Source organism: Lepisosteus oculatus, chromosome 2 (assembly GCF_040954835.1).
Source record: "Lepisosteus oculatus isolate fLepOcu1 chromosome 2, fLepOcu1.hap2, whole genome shotgun sequence".
In the NCBI taxonomy this organism is placed as follows: domain Eukaryota; kingdom Metazoa; phylum Chordata; class Actinopteri; order Semionotiformes; family Lepisosteidae; genus Lepisosteus; species Lepisosteus oculatus.
In genome coordinates, this window is record NC_090697.1 from 61,914,878 (window position 1) to 61,933,420 (window position 18,543).

General features: G+C 35.4%; 1 protein-coding gene across 14 annotated transcripts in view; it reads right to left on the reverse strand.

Annotated features, from left to right (window-relative positions):
- Positions 1 to 819: 819 nt before the first annotated feature.
- The window catches only part of esrrga (estrogen-related receptor gamma a), a 248,828-nt gene continuing 231,104 nt past the window's right edge, over positions 820 to 18,543 (reverse strand). For 13 of the 14 annotated variants that reach the window (XM_069180143.1, XM_069180121.1, XM_069180145.1 and 10 more), the window contains 2 exons: positions 10,716 to 10,985; positions 820 to 4,543 (listed from right to left, as the gene is read on the reverse strand). In XM_069180143.1, coding sequence (XP_069036244.1) covers positions 4,299 to 4,543; positions 10,716 to 10,985 — 515 coding nt within the window. In that variant the 3' untranslated portion in view covers positions 820 to 4,298. The remainder of the gene's footprint in view (positions 4,544 to 10,715; positions 10,986 to 18,543) is intronic. The other variant, XM_069180136.1, reaches the window with a different exon arrangement.

Genomic DNA, 18,543 nt, shown 5'->3' on the forward strand with positions numbered 1-18,543 from the left:
TGTTTGTGGTCAGTAACAATAAGATGGGAATTATGACATATCATATACTGTATGTCTGACATGGGCATATCTATAATCATATACATAGATATCATATATATAATCATATAATCATAGATCTATAATATCTATAATGTTTGATCAGCCTCTAGAAGGGAGAATATTTGGTTGCATGTCTGTCTACAATTTATTCTAAAGTATCCACTTGTCATTTCTTCTAAGTGAAAAAGTTTATTGCTCGTATTTACAGTTCTTTTCTAGAGTTCAGTGAATAATTAAAATTTTGTTTAACATAAACTTTTTTTTTTACAAATAACAGAATAAACATAAGAAACAACTAGAGTCAAAAGAAAAATACTGAGGTATCAATGCAAAATGAACTTAGGCAAAGCTAAGAAAAGGTTTAAAAATGAAGGGTGAAATAATCTCTTTAGACCAGGTAATATTCTAAAACTGCACACCCCGATATTTTCTGATTTTTATTCCAAAAGAGCTCCTAGTTAAAATACAATTACAATTAATACTTTGCTTCATTGGCTCCTTTTAATTATTTTTCACTGTTAAACCAGGGTTCACAAATTTCTTCTAAAATGTCAGCTTGAAGTCGACAACTTCTTAAGGACCTGAAAACAATTTAAAAACTATGTCTGTAATCTAATAGTGCATTTAATTATGAAGTTAAACAACTGAGGATTCCAGATGGAATGAAAAGCAAGCAAAGTTCTTCTGACAGATTTCCTAGTGCTTCCTCACAAAGAATAACAAGACCTGGCGCTCAAAAGCATCAGTAACTAAGGAAAATAACAGATCACAGAAAGATTCGTCAAAACTGGAAGCTTGTTTAATATTGCTCTACCATCGTCCTGAAAGGCATAATTGGAGTTACACATCTGAACTGATCATAGTTACAGAATCATAGGTCTCTCTTTTTGCATTGAACAATATATACAATGTAAAATAAATACATTTACACAAATGGACATATTGTTGGAGCACACTTTATGATACACATCACAAAAATATACAGTTAATCGTTTTACAGATGTGAAGCACATCTAGAACTACAGACATGGTTCTCACTACAGGTTGTTTCAGCAACTCCTGGATTTTTTTTTATTTCAAGCTTTTAAAACATTTTTCAATTTTGCATGTAAGACTGCCATAAATCATTTAATTAATAGGCAGGTATACACTGATGCATAAATAATTTAAATACAACCACCGACACCCATAATCTCTTCTATAAGAAAAATAGCAGTTGTTTGTACATTTTTATATTTTTATTCCTATCATTTAAATGCAAAATAGTCCAATAAATACAGCATTTTGATCTAATTCAAACACAAGTGCAACTTCTGTGTGTTGCACAGTCATATTGCTTTAAATAAGAAAAAAAATAAAATAATTAAAGTTGGTATGGCTAAATAACACACTTTTCCTATATTAAATATCCTTGAAAGGTATTAAAGACACAGCAAAACATTCTCAGTAGGATTTAAGCTGAAACTGATAGTGTTGGATGCCAGCTGTTATTTAATTTTTAATCTGATTTGCTTATGAACATTTCTTATACCTAATAGTGGTAAACTATAACTGACATCAACATGCAATAGTTGAAGTTTAATCATATGTATCACCTCAAGGATACAATACTACTGTTTTTGGGACACACAAAGTAATCAAGTTTGATTAAATACCTCTGGAAGCCTGAAAGTAACCTCATTAACTGCCTTTAACTGACACCAGTTCAGCTTAATTTCCCAGTAAGAGACTGTTTCTAGAATCTTTCATACCATTTATGTCCTGTATATATCAGTGGTATAATGAAACAAAACACAAATCCCAAAAGGAAAACAGCACCTTACTCCCAGGAGTTGTGTGTGTATTTAAATGGAAGTGCCAACGTCTGAGTTTATCACAGCTATAAACTTCAAGTTATTGACCATCTCATGAGTTCTATGAATGATTATTAAGTCTAGAATCACAGTACGGTCACCTCTCTACAGAGAAACCACAATCTATAATATAGTTTTGTATAGCTAATGATAGATACACAGTATTTATAGAACAAGACTAAAAAAAAAAAGAAAAAAAACTTCAACATCTTTTTGTTTTTAATTCACACAAAGTTAAAGCGGTAGGTTTGGAAACTGGTGCTTACACCATTTTTTACTTTTATTTTTTTCATTTTTTTGCAACAACAGAGCAAAGTTAATATAACAACAACTGAGATGATCAGAATGGAAGGCAGTATTTACAGCATTTCTTTTAAAAAGTTTACATTAGCTAATGTTCTGAAGTACTCAAATTCTTCATTTGTTTAATAACCTAAGATATACATTATTATTCTACAAGAAACTGTTACACAAATGTATCCCTTTTTCATTTTTTGTCTTTTAAATAATTATTATTGATTTATATGTCAATAGATTGAGTTATTTATTTTGGATCTGTTTGATCTAGAAGTTACTAGGAAGAGCCTTAAAACCAGTAAGGTATAGTACACTACTGAAGTCTCCTGAGGAATGGTACATCCAATATTGTCTCTAATTCTACCCTGTGTCTATAAAAGCATACAACACGAGAACTCTTAAACACCACAAGAAGAACAAGACAACCTTTGAATGCAAAGAAAAAGAGGGACAAAAAAAAGAAAAATGAGGTTTAGAAAAGCACAGCAAACGTGGAACATTGAAAAGCTGAACTACAATATTTCTTTTTTTTTGTCGAAATAAATGTTCTTAGGTAAGGTTTATAATCTTTAATTTACAATATGTGCACAATTATTCAGAACGGTTTGAAAGTTAAGGGAACCTTTACTAATACTGATATATTGATCCCGGTAGGTGAGATTATTCTTTAATGATTATTGAGCTTTTCAACTGTTTTTAGTTTAGTTTTGGGGATAGAATCTGCCTATTTTTTTTTTTTATTAGATTACACCCTGTAACAGTCTTGATCCTGAATGGTTCCTAGTTTTAAATAAGAAAAAAAACTAGGATCATGACAGCTTTGAAAAATTCAGTGTAGTATATTTGGTTAGCAGCCTTGTCATTTCTTTGAATCTGTCATTCACTTTATTGCCATTAATGGTATTCATGTTATGTTTTTTGAAGACAGCCAAGAAGTAGTCTGTCAGATATATTATTGGTAAGTATCCATTGTCATCAGTTAGATTCGACTTTAGAGTCATTGGATATCATCAGTATGCTGTAGGTGTAATCTAACAGTGGACTGCAATCACAGAAAGAAGATCTTGAGCATGTATTAAGGGGAAAAAATAGCTTCCTCAGCTAAGACTGGCACACAACATAAATTGCATACATGTTAATATGCACCTTCCCTTTTTTAATAACTATTGCTTGAAGAAGGTAAAAGTTCACACAATAAAATGGCTGAAAGTGGTAAAGCTGGTACAAAAAAATCTAAATTAATTATCAACAAAATATCATTAAAAAATCTTTCTTAAAAGTTTTATTATATATTTATATATATTGACCTTCATTATCGATCCTCATTGCTTAATCCACACCAATAGAAACAACAACAACAAAAAAATAAATCAATAACAAATTATCTATAAAAAATGCAGTACGTTGTGTTTTCATATTGCATGAGTGACTAAAGCTTCAACTATTCCCTGAAAAGGTTACAATAAAATCACAAAAAACTAAGAATCATTTGGAAGACTTTAACAAAAACAATTAAGGAATCAAATGGCTGTAACTGATCTAGATGGAAAATGCAATGATAAGAAGCAGTAGCTCCAAACCTTCTCTCAGCCACCTAATTAACAGACTGCTCCTATGAAACCTAATACTGTATTCAGTCAATGCACCATGTTGGACTGTACTGCAAGGAGAAATTGTTCACTTTGATTCCTTTTGTTACAGGGGACATTACACATAATCTGAAGTTCACTGGCATCCATTGAATGGATTTCCTTCCTTTGGCAGGGCTTGGCTTCCTCCTCTCTTCAGTTAGAGAATTCTTTATGAAAAAAAGGTTTGACAGCACAAAACTGCATTAGAAAGTCAGAAGAAAGAGTTGAAAGCTGGTTCACAGTCTTACTGCTAAATAATCAGTGCAGTCTTTTTGAGTAATTATTATGAATTATTATTATAGTAAGTATTATTGTTGTTTATATCATCATTATTATTATTCTTTAAACTTAAAACACAAGGTCCCTCGTGCTCTTTCCTCGTCTCTGTCGGTTTCCCCTTTTCTTGAGCTGCGGCACAGGCCTAGCCCGCACTCCTGTGCGTGGAAAGCGGGGGAGAGCCATCGAGGTCAAAGAGTCAGACCTTGGCCTCCAGCAGTTCCAGAAAGAGTTTGTGCATGGGCACCTTGCCGTCCTGTTTGATGCTGTAGAAATGCTGCACTGCCTTGGTGGAGGTCTGACGTAGGAGGGGAAGAGTCATAAGGAGCTTGCCAGCCCGGCGAGGATCTTCAGCGTGTTGACCGGCCTCATAATCCTGAAGGGCTTCATGCAAGACATCCTGGAGCTTCTGGACAGCCTCCACATCTTCTATGTGCATTGAGTCTGAAACAAACCAATAAAAACAAAACAAAACAAAGAGAAGTCAGCGCCTTCTGTTTCTTCCATGGAAGGACAGGCAGCAAATCTTTTCAGATTCAAATTCCTTCAAAATGTTGATCTGTTGGATCTGTTGTAAGCTTAAATTCTGATTTTATGATTAACCTTGTGAAGGTTAAATATATGCTGGGTCCACACTGGTTTTATACAAGATCAAAGTCTGGTGTCCTCAGCCACTGTGTAAGCCATATCCCCTTATAAAATGATGAAATTAAATGATTTCACATATCACAAAAATATTAACATAATATTTATCTTAATGTAAATAACATAATGAACTTGATGTAAATATAGCACAACCTTTACAATGTATTGAACAGTATTGTTAAATGTGAGCTTGTGTTGATAAAACTAAGACAAGAGAAACCATGTATCGTAATTAACTACAGATTTGCCCTACATTTTAAAAACTGGTATTCCCTGTCCTACTCAGCTGCAAGCAATTATGGAGTCTCATTCAATTACTGAGGAAAGTTTTTTTTTTACTTTTTCCAGTATACTTCCATTTTAAAAAGTGATTTTTTTACATTAACTCTTTACACTTTACACAGTATATTTCTGTGCCAGTTAAATTGCAGGAAAAGTAAGTCATGTGGCTACAGACAGCTCACATCAGCCCTAAAGTCCTGAGTGTTTCATTTCACTCTTGGAGTGAATCCAATGTGACATTTATATATTGGGGCAAAAACCTATATAGACCATGTTTCAGGACATGCACAATGGGACAAGAGAAAAACAAAGAATGGCAACAGTTGGAAATAAACAAATTAGTTAGTTAATGTTATTTTAAACATTTAAATATGATATTGCTGGTGGTGTTTGAAAAACAGAAACATATACAATACATGGCATCTACAACTCAGGGGATTGATACAAATTAAACTGGTTAAAATAGGTAAACTCCAGTGACGACCAACTTATGTGACTCAAACTAGAATTTCTTTTTAAATCATAGGCCAAAAAGCTACCAATCAAACCTTTTACAAAATATGCAATTCATTGGGACCCTTTACTAACTGTAGCCTACATTTTGGTCCTGACTGAATGAAACACTTCTAAAAACAAAGGATATCTTTAGTGTGAATGTGCACATCAAGAATCATATTGAACAAAAGCAATCAGATTGCTTATTGTGTTACCCAGTAGAAATTGGTTGTAATTAGAGGTGCAGTATACATACTGGATACAGTGGACACAATGTTAAGAAACATAAAAATCATGCATTTGCATTTCAATCATTAACAAGGTGCATTTAGGAAAATTGGTAACAGGCATGCTTTGAGTTTATTTTCAAGCTTCAAAACATTATTTTCATAAACCAAAAAACTTCAGTAACACACAGGTTTGCTGTTTTAATGTATTTTTTCTAGAGAACACCACACTTTTCCTTTTACCAGTAACACTATACAGGCCAATACAAAACACTCACTACAATCCAGAGTGAAGTCCTGTAAATGCTGCTTAGTTATAGGGACAAGCCTTATTATATGTTTGTCACTGTAGAATTATTAGCATAAATTATAAGTGCTTGCAGATATTACATATCACTTCAACACATAGTCTGTCAATGAAAAGCATAAAGCATCTAAAATGTACGTAAGAGTTTTGCTAATTTAGAATTGTACTAGCCATATATCGTAGAAAACGCTGGAATTAAAACTACAGCTGCTGAAAGTGGAAAAGAGGAAATGTAGGTGAAATAAAGGTGTACAGTATATTACAATATTTTCAGAGAAATTTTATTTTGGGAAAATGATCAATTAACTAAAAAGTACAAAAAAATTAAAATAAAAAATGATGACGTTCCCCAGATGCTACCTCTGTACTATGATAATGGTGGTGGAGGGGAGTCCCCATTACCTGTAAAGCGCTTTGAGTGGAGTGTCCAGAAAAGTGTAAGCAATTATTATTATTATTATTATTATTATTATTATTATTATTATTATTATTATTATTATTAATATCATATAAAGTGTTTCGGTAATAGGAAGGACATACAACTGGTGTTGCTTGCATGTTTAATGACAGATGTTTTTAAATCATGTATATTTCTGTTTCACTAAGTATTTTCAAATAAATGATTACCATATTCTGAAAATCGCACTGATGGTTTAAAATCTCAGTAACAGAAACAGTTAACATCATGTCGCACATAATGATTACTTTAAGGACAGAATGATGTCAAAAAGAATGAGAAAACCTCCTAATTTTTGTTTATTGGACTGAATATTATAATAATTTGTTTAATCTGATACTGCTTATTCAGTGGCTCTACAGTTACAGTAGAGAATTAGATTGTTACAGGAACTAAGCATATTTTTGTGTATGCAAGTCAGATTTAGATATACTAGGGAAAGTGGATATTTAAGTCGTTTCATGGCAGTGTAACAAAAAAACAAAAGTGGTGACTAATTACTCCAAAATATATGTCTAATTGCAATCTGTTTAAACCATTGGGTTAATTTTATTGATAACAAAGATTTTTTTAGCAAAGCACAGACATAGCAGCACCCCTGTTTTTTCCCAGGTTTATTTTATCCAAATGCCAAGGAAAGCATGCAATATATTGCATGCAGCAATGAAAATTTAGCATATAATGCATCAGATACTGTAGCAAGCATGCAATGGATGTTCTGGAAAGAAGAAGACTCCACAGAACAACTGGAGCGAAGCCTGGCATTCAGAAAAGATATATGCCTCTATAAGAACCATACAAGCACAGCTTGTACACAAGCACATACAGTATAGCACCTTACCTACTGTACCACAATGTTTTTATGCACATCTATAAATCCATAAATATTAATGAAGAAAATCTAACAGCTAATACTGAAGCAAATAAATTATGAAAAATGCAAAATCTTGCAGCTTGTAATAGGAAGAATTTAATAAGAAGAAAATTAAATTTAATAATTAGAAGTATAAAACAAAAAGTTCAAATCTTCAGTGTCCCTCAAAAGACAGATCTCAGCTCAAAATAATAAAAACAAGATTCACGAACAAAATGCATTCTAATTATAACAGCTTCCCCAACATTTATGTAAGTTTATACATGTCATATTTTGTGGATGTGAGGGTCTGGGTTTATTTACTTATTAATGCGGCCATCTCAATAAAAATCCTACCGAATCTTTCTGATATGCATTACATGTGAAGCACGCTTTCCCATGTTTCTTGAGGTTTACTGTCATTAATGCAAAGGATTAGTACCAAGGGAATTAATTAATGATACTGCCCTTCAAAATGCTAATGTTTTTGTTGTTGTTGTGAGTGGTGTCTCTGTGCCTACATCCTTGTCATTGTTTTATTCATGACTTAAATAACAAAAAATAGGTTTGTATCCCTCCCTCTGCAGTGCTGCAGAATTTCCTATCTCTTTCCTATCTCTGCATGACGTGTCTGAATAAAGCTTCCTCTCAAACCACTCTAAGGTTTCTCAGTGGCAAACCTTTGAACTCACACATTGCGCGATTCAGAATGACTACTGAGAAAAACTGCCAAAATGGGCCCTAAAGAAACGAAAAGTCTGTGACATGATAGAACAAACAAACCCCGGAGGGAGTCACAAAAAAATTGTGAAATAAGATGACAGGATAGAAGAAATCTATAGAGCTGTTTGTATTGCAAAATCGGAAGCACTACTTCATACTTTGTGTCCTATTTCACTGCATAGACCTCTTTGTTTTGATGTTGTGACGCTACTCTGACGTTAAATGTTGCAGACATAAAACATTAAAACATAAATATGTTTTTATTGAACAGATTCATGTTGTATCATATTAGTCTTTTCACAGGCCAGCTGGTTCTTGAATGGGATCTCTTAATTACATATACATAAAATAGGTCTGTACGAATGTGGAACTTATAAATACATCCATCCTTTTTATAACCACTTTATCCAATACAGGGCTGCAGGAGAGCTGGAGCCTATCCCAGCAAGCAATGGGCGCTAGGCAGGATACATCCTCGATGGGACACATAGACTCAAACTGACAAATATGCACACACTCACACCGGAGTCAATTTGCGCAGAAACCAATTAACCTACCAGTATGTCTTTGGACTGTGGGTGGACAGCAGAGGAAACCCATGCAAACACGGAGAAACATACAAACTCCTCAGATATAGCACCCCAGGCATCATAAATATATCTGAATATTAATATCAATTAGTTAAATGAAAAACCTAATTGCAATACATAATAACGAGTGTTCCTGTTATCCTTAGCTTTATCATTCTGAAGGTTATTTAATGAAATAAATATGGAAATGAGTAAAGTGGGTAAAAACAGAACTAGAGCACATGCAGTAAAGCACCTAAAAAACTACTGTATACAGTATTAGCTTATACTGTATATGTAATTCCAAGATGTCTGTGAACTAACCAAAACTGTACACTATATAACAACACTTACTGGGAGATAAAGTGAGTCTTCCTTTATTGTATTGAATACAAATAAAAATAACTTTTAAAAAACCTTTTCTGGATATAAAAACTGTCCCTTGGACAATGATTTGGAGTTATACTAAAAGCTTCAGTTATGAAAAACTTCTGTCCATGCTCTGTTTTTTTAAAACAGTTCATAAGTTCAAGATTTCATTGAAGGCTTCATATGACACATACTGTATACTTGAAATGACCAGCCTCAGAAATACTGAATGTTCTCAATGTTTTAGAAAAAGCCAATGTTAAATCAATGCTATTATTAAGATATAAAGCAATTATGTAGAATAAGCAAAGCATTTCTTGAAAACAGCCACTGTAAACAAATATAACCTAATAACCAAATCCAACAGGCAGCTGATTAGCATACACATATTACAATGACAAAACGCTGAGGAACTGTAATGAAAAATAAAGAAAGCACTGCAATGTGTTCACAGTTACATCTGTAGTAAAAGCAGCACATGCTTTCAGTTGAAAATAATAAGAAAGTGCAACATTTATTGTTCAAAACAATTTCCCTCCCATCAGTCTGGGAATGCGCACATCAATATAAGAGATGAACTGTTAATTACAAAATCAATTAAAAAAGAATTTCTCAAAAGAGTCACGCGCTCTGGCTCTCGGGGGTGCAGTATGGGCAGAAGGGCTCATCTCAGCCGGGCTGGCCAAATAGGGAGCTGTCATCCGCAAGCAAGCAAAAGCAATCTGGTTTTTCATTTTTCAGCGTGGCTGAGCCCAGCCTGAGATTGATCGTCACATATGGCCCCAGAAAACAAACTGTCAATACCTTGAACGCTGTAGAATTTGAACAAATAGCCGCCCGCCCATTCAAGCCGCTCATTGCGTCCCATTTAACAGATTTTATTGACAGTTTCCTTCTTGTAATTAAAGGGAAAACTACTGGCCAGCAACCAAGATAAAGTTCAAAGATAGGGTCAAAACAAAAGGAGATGGAGGGCCTCGGTGTGACTGTCAATGGTATACAACATCAGAGCCTGTTATTGACATCCAGGTGCCTAATGATCGGCACCTTATTAAAGAGGGATCTAAGGTGAACATTATGCAAATGCTAAAAGGGACCACAATAAAGCTTTTGATAGATGCAAAGAAGAAGGGAGTGAGGGAAAGGGGGCATGGGAGGGCACAAATCATTCTACTGATCATTTTGTTCTCTACTGTTTCAGCACTTTAGACTCAAATGGGGAAGAAAAGTTCTTTCAGAGAATATTTAACTCCTTCTGTGCTGGCATACTATTTGAGAGCGTATTCTTTTTACACCAATAGCATATAATGTATAATGTCTTAAAGTCACAGATGCTGTATTTTTCACAAAATCAAGTAAAGAAATACTTTCTGAAAACAATTAGAACTTCTGATTCTGCAGAACCACTTTTTGTCTTGCAAAGTTGTTGCTGACATAAGAAAGAAAAGTAATTCAAAATGGGCCAATTGTGAAAGTAACAAAAAACAGATCAAATCTGGTTATATTTTAAATCCGGTGCTATTTAAAAGATAAAAGCTTCTCTTCAGTTTCATTAATTGGCCTTCACTCAAAGGGTTAGTGTGTGTTTTTTTTTGTGCTCTCAGGAGAAGCCAACACAGGAAAAGTTTCTCAAAAAACAGAGAAGATGGCATGAAAAAAATGTGCCAACAGTCACGCAAATCTGCCAACCTGAATTAGCAAGCGCTATAGCTTTGAGGGTGACAAACTCTTCCTTCTCCAGCTTCATGCTCTTGTATTTCTTTACCAGCTGCAGGATGGCATTGTTGAGGTCGAGAAGGCCGGCCAGTTTGGACTGGTCTTCATCCATGATGTAGTCTTCAGCATAGACCAGCTTGTCCTCAAAGGACAGGGAGCGGTACACCACACGCAGAATGAGAATCTCCATCCAGGCGCTCTGCAGAAGGCTCATCTGGTCTGCCAAGGACAGAGTGGAGAAGCCTGCCCACAGACACAGAGGAAACAGGAATTGTAGTTACACTGAGGACCAACATTTTTCTTTATTTAACCAGACAGATACTGTACATCAGCCTAGAACAGATTCCCTCAGACAATTATGGCCAGGCAAAGAGGTTAAAAACATTTTGTCTCCGATCAAAAATGCATAGCTTTCATTTTTTTACAAAGGTGGTAGGGATTGAAACACCACTGTTGATCGCAACATACAACACCAAAGGATAGCCAAATTTATAATTGCTTGTGGCATTTCCCGTCGAAATAGCTTTAATTTTAAAATGTAATAAGGAAATACATGCTTTATAATATATTTGCAAGCCTTACTCACATACTGTATATTATGTAACTGTGATGTACAATTGCATTTTTAAATTAAAAATATAATAACCTTCACATTATATAAGAGGACTTTATGTATTAGATAATGATGATGATAATAATAATACAAGCTTATGTATGAGGGCTTTTCAGGAAAGCACTGGCACTCATATATATTTAGAAATGTATGTCCATATATGACATGTTTATTTGTGCTGTTACTTCCTGCGAAGTTTCATTCAAAGGCTTTTTGAGCATGTGTACCAAACTCAATTCCAGCACACACTATAAGCTTTCTAATCAATGGTTATGTCTATACATGATAGCTTCTTGCCCACTGACGTCCTGTTCAGCTGGGTATTAACCAATTCTTTGAAGGCACCAAAGGGATGTTCGCCATGATTTGGGCATTGAAATTCTGATGCCATTATCTATAGCAAAGCTGCAGTTGTGATGGTGCAGCTGCTTTTCAAGTGTTTCTAGGGGCAGTAGTCTCCTCCAGAATTTGAAGCCAGGAGGCTTCTTCTACTAGGGAATTCCTTATCTTCCCCAGCACACGTCTGGAATCAATTCTAAGCATCACACGAGCTGAAAGACTAATTGCCAGTGTGGATTCTGTTTTTTATTTCCAAAGAAGATGTTTTTGGAAAAAACAGCATACTCAAGATCCATAATTTACAGTTTTATTATACTGAGCTAAAGTAAGAGTGAGAAGGCAAGGAGATAGACTGTTTTTTTTAAAGGGGGGATTAAAATGATATCTTATAAGAGTAAAGTCTAAATTCATTTAAGCATTTTTAATAGAGTATCATATAGTCCTGAAAATATTCAAAACCCTAAATATTTTTTGATGTAGTTATTTAGAAATGTAATTAATTAAAACGAATGATTTTTATTATGCAGACAATTTATAGATCATAGAATGTAACTAAAAAGTGCTTTTGAAGTCTTAAGTGATGACGTTGATTTGTGTGATTTTACTAGGCAGTGAAACATTAAAATTACATTAATGAAAAAAAAACACTGGCTGTGTTCATTAGGTTTCTTAGTAAAGCATTGCTGCTTTTAGTTGAAGAATGATGTTCCTCATTGAGGCATTTGTTAGTTATATGTACTGTATAGCAATTTTATCTAAGCTTCCTGGCACATTAAACTTGTTAGTGAATGGCAGTCCTTACCACAGACAAGGAATTTTAGATGATGACAGTAACACATAATCCCAGCATTGAGGGAATAAGGAGATATTTAGCAACATCTGTTGAGAAGCCCATCTGAGGGAGGCTGCACTGCTGAAACAGTTCATTTTTATCTCTTTCTGACTTGATCACTAATGGCAAGCTGCTCATTATGTATACGTTTCAGGCTATTGTTTATAACAACTGCTAATTTATTATCCCAAACTGTTAACATCTCTGATCTCATTAGGAGCAGTTGAACAGTGCTGAGCAGTTGGTGATTTTTCTGGCCTGCTGGTAAAACTCAACAGAGTGCCAGTTGGCAGAGCCCACCACTAGTACTTAATAAAATCATCAAAAGGGATTAGTCAAGAATTTCTTAAGGGGGTCTTTAAAACAAGACTGTTACATTTTTGTAAGGATATCTGCAAAGTTAATGGGCAGCACTAAAAATAAGATTTTTTCTCACACTTCATCACAATCAAAAGGGACTGGTCTGATTGAGTTTGAAAGGAAGATGTGAGGTAAGATATGAGTATCTTTAAAGAAGGAAGGAAGACCCTATGGAATTGCAAAAAGGGATTTACAAAAAATATGATTCTGTTTGTTAGTGTTTTTTTTCCACAGGATTGTGATCGAGATATACAAAAGTTCTGGCATGGCAGAAATGCCATATTGTTATCACTGCAATTGAAGACAGGAAGTGCAATTGTTTTATTACTGTATGAAAAAATGAAGGGATATGGAAGTCTAGATAGCTCTAGTAATCTTTTTTACACTGAAGAAATTAGGGGCTTTAAGATGAGAATGGTGAATGAAAAAAGAAGAAACACAAAGGAAGGAGAGAAAAGGTACATTCAATAGAAAATGTGAAAGAAACAAAGGCAATAGGGGGAAGAATGGAGAAAAGAAGTGAGAGAGGCAGTCTCTCAGGAGCGCCAGATGGACGGAGTATATAGCCTGCAGCACCTTCCTGTGACAGGCCTATTCTCCCCTCCTAGACACCGCTGTTAGTAAATAATTAGATTTACACATTCCCCAATCTCCACACATCTTTCCACCGAATAATTAAAAGCAGGATGATTAGTTTATTGAGTGGAAGGAGGAACTTTTTTTTATTGAGGTCCATCAATGATTTTATCAGGGCCAGTGCTTTTACGGTTGTCATGCGAGTGCAGGCATCCAATTTTTCTTATCTGCCTGATTAATACAAACGCTGTTTCAGGACGCATTAATTAACAGATACAAATCTACGTTCTCATGGAGGGATCGATACGGAGAAGAAAGGAGGCATCAATGCGAATTTAGTGCTGATGATGGAGAAGGTACTCTATTGACATTTACGTGCATGGAAACTTTAAAGTTGCATTACAGCCTTTTTTTGTCTGTGTTATTTCCTTACAAAAAATCTAAACTATCTTGACCTTAATTACATTTCACATCTCCTGAATGTGCAGTTAAAGTGATCTAAAGAATCAAATCATATCAGATGGCCTGGCAATAAGGTCTATCTTTATTTAAAACTGCACAGAATTAATTAATGTTTCAATGCAGCCTCCCATTAAAAAATAGATTTGGCAATTATTATGTAGATGCCTGTATATGATGCACATTATAATGTACATTTGGACTATTAAATGCAGCTGTTTCAGAATGATTAAACCAAACAATCATGAATATCACATAACTTCACTGCCACTTAAACCACTGTTGTTTTCTGCCTTTTTTTCTAGCCACCCTAATACCAACAAGACTTACTCATACAGATGATACACAAGTATTATCTGATCCTGTCTGCCAGCTCTGCTACCCCCCATTTAACTCTTTTAGCCAGGAGACAGCCTGAAAGGCAGCATAAATTCAGTACAGCCCCTGCGCTCTGCTCATCCACATGCCTGTAGTTGATGCAATCGCCATGGGCACTTGTCAAGTACCTCCTGCCTTTTTTCCCCCTTTTTTTAATCAACCAATGCACTTTGCAGTCAACTTACAAAAAAGGCTAAGCATTTGAAAGTGTGAAGGGCACGCTCAAAAAATATATCTGACGGCTAGTCTTCAAAAATACACTTTCATTTCAGAAAGAATAAATGTTTGTCTCTGGTGCTGAATGCTGACAGAAAGAGGCTGCGGTGCAGCCATGCGATATTAACCCCTACTGGGCAGTCCTGTTCAGTATGAAGTGCTTCTAGCTCTGTGCCATCATTCCTCTGTCTCCTGCCCAACCTGTTATAAATTTATTTTGACTACACATTTACTTCACTGGGCCAGGCCCTCAGGAGCCAGTGCCTCAGGATGCCTTTACCTTAGCGCACTAGTTGTTAAGACTCTTGGTCTGGTGTGTTTTCTGTGGTGGAGCGATGGTTATCCTACTACTACAGGTCTTAAGTAGTATTCTGTTTTTTCTTTACATCAAGTAGGATGATAACTTTGAAAAAACTAAAATGTATAATTATAGATGGTAAAATAAGTTTTACAGCAAATGAACTGGATAAACAGTTTCCCCAAAGCAGAAAATCACACTCTTTACCTTTGGTTTACTTGGTTTACACATACGCACATAAAATAAAAATAAGCCATGCTTCACTTATACTATATTTAATTTCTAAAATATTTATGTGATCTACTACTAACAATAACTACAGAAAATATGACACAACATAAGATCTGAGGCTTTAAAGCTCTGACCCTTTAAATCAGCTGACATGGTTTTAGAATGAATTATGGTAGTCCCAATAATATCACGCAATCACATTTGAAACTTGCTGCAAGTGATCGCAGGATATCCCTGTGATCAGCTATGCATTCGCTCCATCTCCTTTTGCCGAGCAATGTTGTGCACTGCAGATGAAAAACCAAGACAAGCTGAATGGTGGCTCCAGTTTGGCCCAATACTCAATACTAAATCTAGTCAAAAAAGAGAAAAGTGAATATAATTTGAATTCCTCAAATTAGTATACAGTGCATTATTATTAATATCAATCCATCTAGGTTCTTTATCCAATACAGGACTGTGAGGGAGACGGAGACTGTTCCAACGAGCAACAGTCGCAAAAATTCACACCAGGGCCAATTTTCTCAGAAGCCAATTAACCTACCAGCATGTCTTTCAAATGTGGGAGGAAAAACAGAGCACTTAGAGGAAACCAACGCAAAACACAAGGATACCATGCAGACTCCACACAGTAAGCACCCCAGGTCCGGAATTGAACCCAAGACCCCAGCACTGCAAGGCACCAATGCCACTACACAACTCTTTAATCCATTTAGTATAATTTTAATTCCCTGACAAATTCAAAGATAGTAATTCAGGTGGGTAGCTGCGTCAGCATGCGTAGGCAGCAAAGAAACAAGTAATAGGTTTATTCCATGCTGGAAAGAGAAGAAAGAAAACATGTTTCGGCCGTGGAGCCTTCTTCAGGTGTGAGGGAGACACACCTGAAGAAGGCTCCACGGCCGAAACGTTGTGTTTTCTTTCTTCTCTTTTAAGCATGGAATAAACCTATTGTATTACTTGTTCAAATATCTAAGAAAAACAAAGTTTGGTCATTCAACTAAAATAAAAATAAATTTCACACTGCTTCATTGCAACAAATGAGCATTTTGAAAAATAAGCAGGGGAATACTTATTCATGTTCTCATAAAAAAATCCCCTCAAGCAAATTTTCAAGACTGACCTTCCTTTGTTCTATTAACAGAATTTTATTGCAGGTTTTGCATAGATTTTTTTTTCTAATTTCCTTAAATTAAAGCAATGCAGTATAAAATAGTTCCTTTTGTGCAAACGATACATACAATTGTTTTAAGAACTAGTTTATCTACATTCTTCACCAGCAAACAGTACAGCACTGCTCTGAACCCTGGCTTTCATGCTGCAGACAGCATAGGACCAGGAGACAAAAAAAAGAAAAGACACTTTTGAAAGAGTGGCACGGACTTGTCGGTTTTCATTTACCAAAGCAGGCTTTTTACAATTCCTTGCTTTCCAAAGGAACTTAAATCTTTTGAAATGTTAAAAAAAGATGAAAATACGGAGAAAACTTGGCTGGTATTTGTTTACAGCTGGCTCTCACCTCTAGTTCCCAATAGGATCACTGAGGGAAAGCACAGTGAACTGATGACAAGTGCCACCAAGCAGATTGAGCAGACCTCTGCTTTTATCACTGCGCGCCTTTCATCTCACTGAAACAAGGGCGGAAAAATCTGAGCCACAGATGTGAGAGGCAGAAAAAAAAATGCATTAACACTGCTGTGGCCATCTCAATCCATTTAGGACACTGGTTATCAGCTAAGCAAATATTCGCCTGTCAGAGAAAGCCACATGCAGTACAGGACATACCCAGATACCACACAATAAAGCGCAAAGCGTGTTAAAGAGAAGCTTTGACCTTTTGCACCTCAATAAAATGGGATAAATGTTAAAAGTCAGTGGTTCTTAGCAGGGGAATGTCTACCAATGCCAGGTTATCTTGCACTTAATTTGTAGAGCTGTCTCTGAAACAATAATGTTTTCTTTTCTTTTTTCTATATCTTCTTCCTTGGAAAGCTGTTTTTTTAAACTGAGGCAAATCTTTATCACACGCCTGGTATTTTTTAACTTTCAGAAAAGGTAAATACTGTATATCAACCATATGATCAGAAGGTCACATTCGAACATTTTGCGATCAGGTATAGTATGTAAGGAAATACTGTAAACATAAATAAAAGAATATTCAGTGATAATACTTGAGTGGAACAGCTAAATAGGATGTTTGCAGAAAAATTCAGAGAACCCCACTGAAAATATTAAAAGGCTTATATAATAAAATTATATTAATCAAAATTGGCTTTCTGATGGTATCCATTAGCCACTTATCATAGAGACTCAGCTGTATTTTTCTTCCTGCATTATAATGTTTATTTTACAAACTGCATTTTTTTCTTACAAGAATCTATGCATTAGCCCTAGGAAAAAGGATCGTCAACTAATCACAAAGTCTGAAAGAACTGCTTGATTCTAATACACCTAATTAGCAATCGGCAGACTCTTAATTGCATACATTAGAACCGATTCGTAGTGGAGATTAATTCTAAATATACCCAAGCAGCTGGTTAAGATGCCACGGATTACTGTACGGACTGTACTTTTCCACTTAATTAGATATCAAAATTAAGCAGCAACAAGCATTTTGACATAACGGGGGATTGAACCGCTGCTTGCAGTCCCAGGGCTGCACTAAAGTGACCGCCTAAGAGAGCCGCACAGATGGAGTGATATTAAAAGCCGCACTGGAAAGCAATTTCAAATAATAAAATATCAATATTTACATTTTAATTACCCCTTCCCAGAGTCTCTTTGTCATTTTCACTGTTGCCGTCTCTGCGAGAGGTGCTTGGGAATGACATTGTGGTTCCCACTGCAAAGCCTGTTTGGTTTATGTCGTGGAATGATTACAGTGTTTTTTCTCTTTTACCCTGAGATGCTGGCTTTTTTTTTCCCCGCTCGTGTTTGCAAGAATGACACCAGTTTTGCAAAATTCCCAGTCAGGGAATTAACATTGTGTACACAGTATACAAGAGCTTGCCTGCTTGTGCTGGTGAGTGTGTCTTGTGATGTGCACCCAGGCTGCCAGGTATTCCCCAGAGGGCCACAGACCAGTCGTTATCAAACAAGTCACATTCCTCTACAAAAGGCATGTGATTGTAGGGTCGTGGAAAATGTTATTATACAAGTTTATTTATAAGTGCTCTCCAAGACAGTCAAAGCACTGTGGAAAAGCAGGCATGTAAGAAGCAACAAAACAAAAAAAAACAACATGGCAAATAAACCGCTTAATGAAACTAAGGAAATATACGATTTTCTTTATAAGGTAATATATAACGTAAGAGATTCAAAACATGTCACCATATCAATAAATATAAAAAGAACTATCTGTAATGTAATGAAAATCTACTGGTATACATGTAATTTATACCAGCTGAACTGTTCATTTACAAAAATCACACACCTTCAAAAGTGCTTTTACCTGCTGCTCATATTTTATCCAGTACACCTCAGTATCAAAGAAATGAGC